The sequence below is a fragment of the Antedon bifida genome, chromosome 7 (assembly GCF_963402885.1).
Source record: "Antedon bifida chromosome 7, ecAntBifi1.1, whole genome shotgun sequence".
In the NCBI taxonomy this organism is placed as follows: Eukaryota; Metazoa; Echinodermata; class Crinoidea; order Comatulida; family Antedonidae; genus Antedon; species Antedon bifida.
The window spans coordinates 1840838-1853373 of record NC_136232.1 but is presented as its reverse complement, the minus strand read 5'-3'; the positions used below and the strand labels follow the sequence as shown (position 1 = coordinate 1853373).

Sequence of the window (12536 nt, the reverse complement as noted above, 5' to 3'; positions counted from 1 at the left end):
TCTACAGTATGTGTGATGTCTAAATGACCTTTGCTGAAAGTCCAAAAACTATGATCTTATGGTCACAGTTTGAAAATAAAAAACACAAGCCTAATATTAAATAAAGTGTGAACATAACCAGTACATCAAGTTAAAAATAGGGGCGGTCTAGACAAAAACCTCGAACAGTCGAAAATTACGAGAAATGAAAAATAAATTTGTGACTAGACATATTGATGGTCATTATCCAAAACAAAAAAAAATCTGAATCGCAGCTGTCTTTGCTAAAATTGCCCAAATTAAGGAAAATAGAAAAAAGAAATTAGTCAATTTAGTCAAACACATTATCAGTGACCAAGCCACTACGATGGATGTGTCATATCTGAAAAACAAAAGGCTTGAGTTTATTTTAAAATCTATACAGCTTAAACTTTTTACAAGACATTATAAATATCGCCCCCAGTATTAATTATATGGAGGAATATGGTCTTACAAAACGTTTTGTTGAATATATTTTAATAGATAGTTTATAATAAAATCAAATAAACAAGGGATTAGTTTTTAATCATTGGTATTGGTTCGATCCTAGGTTCTGGTTTTCATGGTATAGGGATACACAGAACGTGCAGCCAAAGAATTTATATCAAAAGAATAAGCAATCCTCGTTTTATTTATCCAAATTCCTGGCCTGGTTAAAGCTTTCTAATGCAAAAATAGTTAGACATTCATTGATCTAATGAGAGAAGTACATCTTGGGATGAATTTATGAGAGAAGGCTTGCACAGACAGGACAATAGTGACAGTTTAAAGAACGAATCTTGAAATAAATTGTTTTAAATCATGAATATAACATAAATTTGTAATATTTTAATAAATTGGTTATTCTGACTGTAAGTAAGTGGTGAACCTTGTGTTGGATGGGAAAATAAAAATAAATAAATATCACTTTTCCAGCACTCAACTGATCCCTCCTGTTAAGACAATAATAAAAAAAACATCCTCCTGTCATCAACTAAGAACAAAACGTCACAGTGTATTTACACATTGACGGCTAAATCGTCAGTTGACATTTTACGTTTCGAGGGATCCGAATATTAAGTAGAACATTTTAGACATCGTTAGATCCGTTGACCTGCTTTTGACAAAGAACGAAACTGATCATTGCGATGATTTGTTCTGGTTTTAATCAAGCAACGATAAAAGTCACATCTAAGTAGCTGTAATTCATAATGCCTATGTTAGAATTGGCAAGCTAGTTAATCGTAGTTAGCAGCTTAATCTGCCGCAGGGACTCAAGGGCCAAGCATTCAAGGTCTTCATGACATATAATCTTCAAAAACGTTTAAATCTGATCATAGTTTTTAACAGAATGTTGTAAAAGGTACAGGTGCAGAAAAACATTTTTTTTTTTGGTAAAGTTAATACTCATACATAAATGTTTTCCATTTGTCTAGGGGTTTTCCTCTTCAAGGTCATTTCATTCAGTTGAACATATCTAACACTTGAAAGACGTACCAAACTTTACCCAAGTACAATGTTTCAACAGCTTTAATATTAGTCGACCAGAGTACAATGTTTAGCAAAAGTTCTATGCTAGCCAATTGCTTAGTGAAAATGCTCTATTTATCAAGCCAGTGAGTTCTTTTTATTTCATTTAGGAGACAATACGTAACAACCTAAACATTGAGACTTAGTCAACCTCATTTACTTCTTTTTTTGCAAACACATGGTGTATCGCAAACATAACATTACTAGTATGAATGGATTTCATCATCTAAGATTTTAGGAAAATGTTTTATTTCAAATGTGTTTTAATTATCCTATTTTGCAAAGGAAGAAAATGGTCAGAAATGTTTAAATTTAAAAGGAATACAAAATATATGTTTGTATTTTGAATCATTTTATTAAAGTAATATCATAATTAATAGTCATTACAACATCCTATAATTTAATAAGCTTTCAAATTATTATGATTAAATTTTGATCCTTTTTAAAAATATGGTATTTATAAAAACGTTATCCTTCGGATCTAATACCCTTATAAACAAAATCCAATAAATTCCTAAATACTTTAAATATGAATATACATGAATCAGACGAGATATAAATTAATAAATTTTAATAAACTTAGGACATTACAAGCGAAATATGAGGTCAACGCTTAACAGATAAACCGTGTCAAGGTGGGGAGCATTAAAAGATGTTTCGCAAAAAATATAACCTTTCGTGTTTAAGCTGCACTGTAATCTTATGTTTTAACAAATAGATTTACAATTTATCCAACTAGAAAATGTACTTGAATTAACTACTTTTACTGCTCGCAAGTCTAAACAGGTATTATTTACTTGATATCAATGAGTATAAATTATTATTTTATTATTTATTCTTTTATACTCATCTCTATCATATTTAGGAAAATTGCCAAGAAAATTCATTTACTTCATATCATAGAGTATACATATTATTAGAAGTAATATTAAATTTAAACAAAAGATCTATTTGTATAGTTTTGTAGAGTTTATCAGTGTATTCCTGTAGTAAAATGGCAAATGAAACAAACTAAACCATAAATGAACAATATCAACTTTGGGTCAGGGGTGACATTTTATCTTATTAAAACTAAGATTTAATGAAAAAAACACATCAATATATTCTATTTTTATTTTGAGTAAAACCAATGACTGAAATATAGTTTTTATAAGCATTTTTTATAAATTTGACCACTGGAACTTATAATTCAGTACATTCTATAAGATATACTATAGCCAGTACATCTAAAGTTTAGGCACATTTGGTAAAAGAATGTTCTGTTCCATCTACTGCTAACAAGCAGAACTAAAATAGATAAAACATTCGCAATGCACTCACTACATAAAGGAAGTAGTACATACAAACAATACATCATTGAACTCAACCAATTAAGAGAACATTATTAGAAAAACAAGCATGCTGCAATAGCTAAACAACAGCTACTAGGCTGAAATTCATAGGCCAAGGGCATAAAACATTATGTGACGCATTGAATTGACAATTTAAAGCAGTTTAATATTGTTTATATGATAATAGTGAAAGATTGGAGGATTACGGTCATATTGGCCTTAAGTTGAACTTGTATAATATTAGGCAATACACATTATGAACTGTGTATTACAAGATCATTTTATTCTGAATAATTCAAGGAAATTGGTGTGAATATTAGGTCATGTATAAATTGATTGACAAATGTTCATATGCTTGCCTAAAGACTGCAAGCACTAGGTTCAAATCATGACATACTCAAATAACTTCAAACGGCTACTGAAACTGTAATATGACTGTATATACAGTACCTTACACATTACATGTAAAAGTTGGAAGAATAGGGAGCTATCAAGTGAGTGAGTGGCCGAGCGGGTAAGACAGTGGAACCGTAATATGTAGCCATAACACCGGCAATGGTTCAAGGCTCGCTCACTCACTCCATGGTTCTGGTGGTAGAACGAGTCTTCTTGGATAAGGACTATAAACCATGTAGGTCCAGTGTACACATCTAGCTCATGTGCACCTAGTAAGGGTTTACCCAGTGTACTTATGCCACTGTCACACACAGCCACTCATCATAACTGGGCCCTCTGGGAGAACAATCTTCATCACTCAATTCTTTCGTTGGATTCTAGGTCCACAAGGCAATGATTATTGACACACAATATGCATAGATAGCAGGTAACCACATTTTTTTATATTTACTGAAATCTTATTTTGACTTTCACTTACCATCCACTACTGAAATTTGAAACTGAAATATATTACTGTCATAAGAAATAAATTGTAGCATTCTGGGAGAATGATATGTCGATCTGGAGAATAAATAGTGGCTAAAACCAATTCCTTACCTTCCCACCAATCACAAGTCCTGCTGAGAAATCGTGTTGTGTGCCAATTTTGGAAAGAACTTCAAATGTCTGATACGCCAGCTCACGTGTTGGAGAAATCACCAAAGCACCAAGCCCGTCTGCAGCTGAGAACCTGTTTCTGTAAAGGCATTCTAAAAGCTAAAAAAATGTTAATAAAATACTATAAAAAAAGAAAAACTGAGTAACATCAATAAATCATCAATAATTATTATTAAAAGAAAAAAAACCAGTAAAACCCCTGCTTTGGGACCCCTATTCACGGGGCTATTTGTCATACGAACTATAGGCAGTATATTTTTTATTTTTTTATTCAGGGAAAACACATGTTACCACAACGATATCGATTTAGTAGGGCTTTTACTTTATACCGATACGTTATACTAACAAAATAAAAATTCATAATGGTACAAGAATTCCAGAGTTTTTCCTGCAATTTTATTTTCAACACTGTCAATTTACTTTCTGCTAAAAAAACTAAATAAAAATTCCTAATGGTATTACAATCCCAGAGTTTTTCCTGTAATTTTATTTTCAACATTGTCAATTTACTTTCTGCTAAAAAACAAAATAAAAATTCATACTGGTATTAGAAATGCCAGAGTTTTTCCTGAACCAGTCTTAGCAGCTCCAAGAATATCAAAGGTTTGCAGTCCTAGGCCAATCGTTGCCTTCTGTATATCAGTTGGAGAGATGAAGTTGGACTTGAGCAAACCAGCCTTCGTTCTTTGACAGATAGGAAAATCATCAAAGGTTTCCACATTTGCTGCATCAAACTGCAATAAATCAAAAAATTTTATTTAGATTACAAATCATCAACAGTATCAGTATACTAGAAATGCAAATAACCAAACTTATACTAAATAGGAGATTTTATCAAAGACCATTTAATGTTTATTTTTCTTAGGTTTAAAATCAAGAATTACAAGGACATTTTTAGTAAATAATAAATGAATTAAAAAAAAAACAATAATACAAATTTATAAAATTAAAATATTCAATAATAACAAAAAGCTGATCTCTTCAGAGATTGTAACCTTATTGGTAGGCGTTACATAGAAGCGAAACAATGCCCAAAATAGGTTATTTAAACCTTTTTTTTTTATTTAATGATTAGGCCTATAACAGAAATAAGTCAGATCTTTTGCTTTTTAGATTTAACATTTTTAAAACAAAAAACGATGATAGGTGTGTTTTTAAGATGGGCACGCATCAATTATTTGTGACGCAGTTTGTTCGTAACCACAGCACTTTCTTTATGGTGTAGCGTCGCTTTAAAGCTTATAGCTTGTATGACCTATCTATCTCCTTGATGCAAAAACTGCCGTGTACAGTATGGTCACATTGTTGTATTTCAACCAAGGTCGTGTTTTGCTGGAGTCCTATCATGATTTCTTATTAATTAATAATGAATGTACATATTTTTGATCAGTTGTTACACATTGATATGATTGCTCATTGTTTTAACCAATTGTAATTTATATATTAATATTAACTAATACATAACTGGAGAACATTTTGAGTTGTCTAAAACCCATGGAGATATCAATGCGTAGGTAGATTAAAATTCTCAGGGGAAATGGGTCCAAGGCCAATTGTTTATTAAATCATATTGCCAAGGTCACAATAGATTTGCAAAATACTTTTTGAGGTTAAGTTTTTTATTCTTTGTTCATTAAGTTATTGTATTGGACTAAATATAGTATCCGACTATAAATGCTATATTTGCAAAGGTGGTATGGAATGCTATCTTTGAGCAATAATTAAAACTACAAAATACTAAAATACAATCAATACAGAAAAACATAATTGACCCAATTCCTTTACAAAAGTAACAAAAACATTTTGGATATTCGGGAGCTTTTGCAGTAGCACGTAACCGTTAAATTTAATGCTATTTCCCAACATGCATGTAAGCTCCGCCCACTTTTTAAACAAATCCATCTGCGTGTGCGTAAGCATTACGAAAAACTTTAGTTACCCGCGTCCTTATTTCTGAAAAATAGCTTAATGAAAAACGTTAGCCGAAGAGTATCGACACATGGAAGAATCATTGAATTTATTATTCAAATTATTATTTAAATTAATTAAGAAAACAAATGGTAAATTTAAAGTTATTTTTTTTATTAAGCTAAGCAATACAAATTTTTCATAGCAATATGTTATTTATCACCTAATATGCATGATTAAGCATGCCTAGCTACAGTAGGCCTAGATCGATTGAATTTAGACATGAAAATTTACATTACGAAAGACGATTCTTTAGTAGTAATTGCTTTGAGAGTTTATTAAAAATCTTTCTAGCCATTTTTCTAGGCATCAATGCTGATAGTTTTAACCATAAACTTATTTAAATGCAAAGAATATTTGTTTTTCAGGTTCAGACATTTAACATCTTCTTACTGTTCTTAAAGTATTAAAGCTTTTATTCAATTTTTTCTGTCTCTTCCATCTTCCAATGTTGAAGGAAACTAGACTAATGTATGAATGGCAGCGCTAGAGTTTTGTTTTGAGTATGAGTTACAGATGGCACACTCTACAAGTCGACGTCATTTATCGGCAAATAGTAAATACGATTTTTGTCTTAATTTACCATTTTCTCGGTTACACTTCATCCCCTTTTCAATTCAAATCCCTCCTAAAAACTCACCTATTTCAATAGTTATTCTTTTCATGTTGCGCTGTGAGACTCCGGTAAAGAGCACTTTATAAATGTTCGATATTATTATCTGCATTTATTTATTCGCTCAACGGTCGAAAATATTAAATCTACACTTGGTCACATGATACATGTTCTTTCATGAGCCATGATATGACTAAATTACACCATAGCTATTAACAAATCAGATGGCCTAGTAAAGTAGTATTCATTATTTTTTAGAATCAGAGAATTTGTTTAGCCAAAAAACAATATAATTATTTCACTATTAAATCCATCACTGCATCAGCATCATCAGTTGTAATTGTCCAAACTAATAATATATATAATAATAACAATATACTTTATTTTCACATGGAAACACTTTAAATCACCCAAGGGTGTTTTTCATCAATGTTTCGGGATAACAATTAAAACAAGATTTGTGTAGTTAAACTTAATTTTAAAATATTTACATTAGAAATACATTTAAGATTATCTGGAAGGTTATTCCAAAGCTTACTTTTCTTATATTCAGTTTTTGCTTTAGGAATATTAAAATTTCTACTATTTGCTTGTCCAGTGTTATAGTTATTTAAATATAATATCCTACACGTACAGGACTAGCTAGGCCTTAATTATTAATTAATAATAGTAGTATTAGTATAACTCTACTGCTTATTTACTAGCTAGCTAGTAGAGGCCACAGCATTACTACCCTACAGCATTTTTGGGTGCTACTGCAGTTTCACTGGGCATAAGACTTCACGGTCACTCACCATCACCGCCGCTCAGCAGGTGAATATTTTAAAATTGGGTAAGCTCGAGAGATTGTGGTGTGAAAGTGCATATTAGTCCTAGCACCCATCATATTATTATTAGTTAGGCCTAGCAAGGCTACGGCTAGCCTAGTAGTAACTACCTAGGCCTAGTAGGGGGGCTAGGTCTAACTTAGCCTAGCCTGGCCTAGCCTGGCCTAGCTAAGCTAAGCCTAGTAAGTAGGCCTCCTAGACTCTCTCTAGTTCTAGGCCTAGCTAGCCTACTACTACACGTTTACATAAATACATACGCTGTCATATTTTGATTTTAGCAAAGCAATTTCTTCTTCATCCAGCTGCCATTTTTGTTTTCGTTTATGCTGTATATCAGGTGTTCGGTTTTTGCTAAATTTAGCTTTATACTTTCCTTTCTTTCCACCATCATGTTTTTTACTGGAGGCTGCCATTTTGGATATCCCATGAGTCAATAAAAAAAAGAGACAGTACGCCCCCTATTGATAACAAACAAACAAATTATTTAAACTAGGCCTATTATTTTCTGTTTGTTTTTTCTTTGTTTGTTACTATAATTCTCCATTTTTGTTTTTTTTTCTCATTTATATTAGTAAATAGCATATTTTCATGATATTTTTGTGTGGTTTTATTTTGTAAACACCCTTGAATTTATTTTTTCTATATTTCTACCCCATTTAAAGTACGTCCTCTATAGTTTTAAACTAAAAAACAAGTCAAATTCAATAGTAATATTTATGTTAAATACATAACAAATTTTACAAATCTTTTACAATAAATAAACATAACTATCATGTATGTTACCAAATAAATAAGTTAATCTAAACAATTTAATAGGCCCATTTAATGTTTGACGAGCTAAATTAAACCAACGGTCTGACGAAATATTTAACAAAAATTAATAAATTGCAATAGTAGGCGTATAGTTCCTACATTAGTATATTATATAATATTGTAGTCATAGTCGGCTCCTTTTCAGATTTGAAATGGGGCGGCACAAACATTTACAAACAAAAAATAAAAAACATTTTGAGTTTGAAATAGGTAAGAAAATTAGAGTACCATACAAATGCTCGTTTTTATTATTAATATATTTTAGAATTCAAATTCAGATAAGTAATAATGATACTTCGAATACTCTACCTTATTATTATTAGGCCTATTATATTGCAAGAGCTAATTATGTCTTAATATGTTGTTCAGTGAAAGCACTTTTTCCAAAAGGGTCGTGACCTTGAAGCCTATTAACAGTCCTCAATAGATTAACCTGGTTTTATTTGCAACGATTAGGCCCACAGAGAAATATATCCAAATCTTTACTACAAGAAATAACGGCATGCTTGCTGATATTCAAGGCCAGGTTCAATATTTGCCATGCAACGATAACTACCTATTATTACCGGTAAAATACCTGGTCGGCGTCTGAACGATACCGACATAAATTAATTGATCAGTCGACTTCCCGCCGTTGCAGCCTTGAAGATGTGCTGGGTACCAAGACACTTTCTGCACGCGAACTTGGTGGGGTTTGGTGATGCTGAGGTTAGGAATCGTGCGCATAGACTATCAAAAGGCACACTTGTCAGAAGACCTTATGACACTTATTTGAATTTGGCATCCCACTAGACTTTAATTAAAGACATAAAAATAAAGTCACTTAGACCTAGTTAAAATGTTTTTTAAATATTTTGTTACGACTAAATACAGTAATAGCTCTGCCATTTCTTTATGTAATAAAATAGATCCTATTCTAAACCATTATGTCAATAAAGAATACCTGTCAAACCAGTTTTTTCGAGGAAACAATTCTTCTCCAGTAATTAAGAATAATCCAGACAATTATTTATTTGTTATTATTTGAAGAGTACGGTACAATGGCATAATCCTTTTTACTGTTTTGTTAAGGTTTAATTAAAAATTTGCTGTATTATTTTTAATAACATTACATTAACTACTATTATAATATAATATTTTGTAATAGCCTGCAGGTAAACATTTTGAGCATCGGGAAAATAAAACCCATGATTATCAACACAAATTAACTGAAATTGTAGCCCAATACTTAAGCCATAGGCCTAGTTATTATCTTGATAATATCAATATCAAGGTGTTTTGTCTAGAAATTAATTTTTGCGAGGTTTTCCGGAACGATAACCTTCAAAATAATCATAGGAAATAAAGATAGCCGGATGTTTTCAATAAAAAAATAATTGAGCCCAAAATATTTTATAAAAAATGACTTTAAGGGAGCACGTCACCCATAGGTTAATAGTTGATTTAAATAATTTGTGTTATTGGAAAATGTAGATATACAGCATTAATCTTATCCATTATATTCCCATTGGTTTGTAGGGCCTGCAGTTTCAAAGCGACGCTTCTTTACATTTAAGATTTCATTGTATTGTAAAGTCACGTCAAAAAATAATATTGCAATGCACAAATCAAAGATAAAGTTTCATGGGAACATGTATTATCTTCTCTTCTTGTCCTCCGATTCATTAACACAAAATTATATAATGCATTATAGACCTTTAGTTAAAGGATAGCTCTGCGAGGACACTCATTCTCTATGGAGGACACCCCGACTAAAGGACCTCAAACGACTAATGGTTTTCAAATTCAGTAATACAAGCCAAGGCCAGGCCTTGATAATACTATACAATCTAGTGTTACCGAAGTATCTTGAAGTGTTTGTAATCCAGCAAAACAAATGAAAAGCAATGTATTTCTAATGAACTTTAAATGGAATGAAGATCAATTTATTAAGGGTTGTGAAATTACTTTCTAAACAAATAGTTATGCTGGTTATGTTTGAATAACAATTGGTTTTTAACACTTGTTTGTTAACCTGTCGTAAGTTTTATGAATGATAAACACGTATGATTTATATATAATTTACACAGTGCTACGCAACATCATTGATTTACTTATCTGTATATATATATTATTAAAACATACCAAACATTATTAAAGCGCAAATGAACAATGAACAGTATAATTAGATTAATGGTAAAATATACAGTATTTAAAAACAAAGTTTTAATGAATAATAATAATAATCCAGTTTGCCTATTTTTAAGTTCATGTTTTCCTTTTATATATCTATAATTTGTAATTTTTATATGTATGTTTGTATGTGTACGTCATTTGGAAAATGAATTTCCAACATATGTTATGATGGACCAATAAATATTATCTTATCTTATCTTAGGTTGTAGTCCCAGTTAGGCTGAAATTGTAAGAAATAAATTTAGAATAACAAGATTTATTTTAACCCTTTTATTAAAGAAAATATTGAATATAATATTTGTCAACAAACCATTAACACTTTTTATTTATTACGAAACTAGCAATGTAACGGGGCAATTTTGTTTTTAATCGTTGAATAGGCTTACACTATTTTTTTGCGATAAAATATTATGCAAATAATATAACACTTTGAACCAATGAGTGTTAGACTCTTAGTAAAAGATGATATTGTGTAATAGGGCCGCTTCACGCATGATCGAACTTACAAACTGCTGTAGACATTCAACTCGTTTAAAACTAACAATGAATCAAGATATTTCCGCTGTATCACATCGAAAATAAAATAATAATTAATAGGTAGTAATACTGGGAAACTTTTCTTGATCTCTTATCAATACTTAAAAAACGTAAATAGCGTAAATTGTAGGCCTACACATGTTGAAGACGTAAATGTGTTGTCTTCATTCAACAAGAATCACAAATCGTTGAATGAACCTTTATGTGTAAAAGTGTGAGTCATGTCTTCTGTAACTCGCGATATCAGCAAATCATTCCCGGGATTATTTTATGATTACTTAGATCAAGTTATTTAATAATTTGCCTAAAATACCAAGAGGTCTGATATATTGAACTTGATAAAAAGTGTGTAATATCTTAATTACCTAAAAGCGTCGACTCATGCTTCTTTGTTTCTGTTGTTTTGTCTCTTTGTGCAACATTTTCAAGCGTTTCACCTCCGCTGTTTCACCTTCATTTTATTTCTAATTTCAATAATTTAAAAGGAAAAATTGTATTGTTGTAGTATTTTAAAAGTTTTGTTATTTTTTTTTTATAACTCAATTAGATTTTTATGGCATTCGCACGCCCCAAATATAACATTATATACCTAATATGCCTACTTGTTTACAAAACTGTATAGGACTACTACACTATATAGGTCTAACAATGCAGAAGTTCTTGCAGTTTTTCATCCTTCGTTCTTTTATTTTAGTGTTGAATTATTTCAGCATTTATTTATCCTTATTTTGTTCATTTTTATGTGGATTTTATAGTTTTTTCAATTTGTTTTGTCAACATCATATTTACGAAAGTTAAGACTTCGTCGCCCGGGTTACGTTTAGAAATTGAAACAGAAGTAAAATTCACAATTCTTATCATCAAGGTTAATACACAATTTCATTAATTGTTTTTTTACATCTTTCATTAGCGCATGACCTTTAACACGTAATGACAGCATTGATCATTATTGATTAGCATTGATCTCAATGTTATCTCATGCGGTACATTGCCACTCCCTTGGTATCTCAAGGTCAAGTTCAATTAGTGTTGTACACCTTGTAGATGGCATTGAAGTACCGAAGAAGTGCTTTCTGAGATAAGATAATCCTTGATGTATCAAATTAGATGTGGAGGACATTGTTACAAATATCGTTTATTTGATGAAACAGTCGAAGGTTTTTTTTATTGCGAAATTTATCTAATCTGACGATACATTTATTTCGTAAACCTTGAAAGCTTTTAAATTATTGTTAACATTGTAGTACAGTATAAACATTTATTTGATGAAACGAAAAAAAGTAAAATAAAAATCCACTAAAAGGAAGTCTTCTAATTTTGCGGAACCAATTTTTAAACAATTATGGTATATTGCTACTTAATTAGTTTTTGCATGGAGAATCGAAACATTCATTTATTATTATTATATTATTATTATTATTTATCCATTTGTCCATAGTTGCTGTTATAACGGACTGCAAACAACCTTTTGTCATAATTTGTAAAATTAATTCTAAAAAGGACAATTTTAATCATTTTTACCTTGTAGTACGAGAACCAGGATGTGCAAAAGGATTAAAGTACATTGGTCAGTTTGGTACGGCTCTTGAGAATATCAAGTCAAGTAGGCTGAAATAAGAATTTGGATTTAATATTTGGAACAAGAGAGTGTACGACTGGAAATTTATTAGAAATAGGACACACCGAATGGGA

The 12536-nt window shown here is 30.8% G+C and overlaps 1 protein-coding gene across 1 annotated transcript in view; it reads right to left on the bottom strand.

The window, feature by feature from the left end:
• The window catches only part of LOC144847860 (putative ATP-dependent RNA helicase DDX10), a 60626-nt gene that overhangs the window by 34010 nt on the left and 14080 nt on the right, over positions 1-12536 (bottom strand). The window contains exons 2-3 of the mRNA XM_078704402.1: positions 4454-4645; positions 3852-4010 (exon numbers count right to left, since the gene is read on the bottom strand). Coding sequence (XP_078560528.1) covers positions 3852-4010; positions 4454-4645 — 351 coding nt within the window. The remainder of the gene's footprint in view (positions 1-3851; positions 4011-4453; positions 4646-12536) is intronic.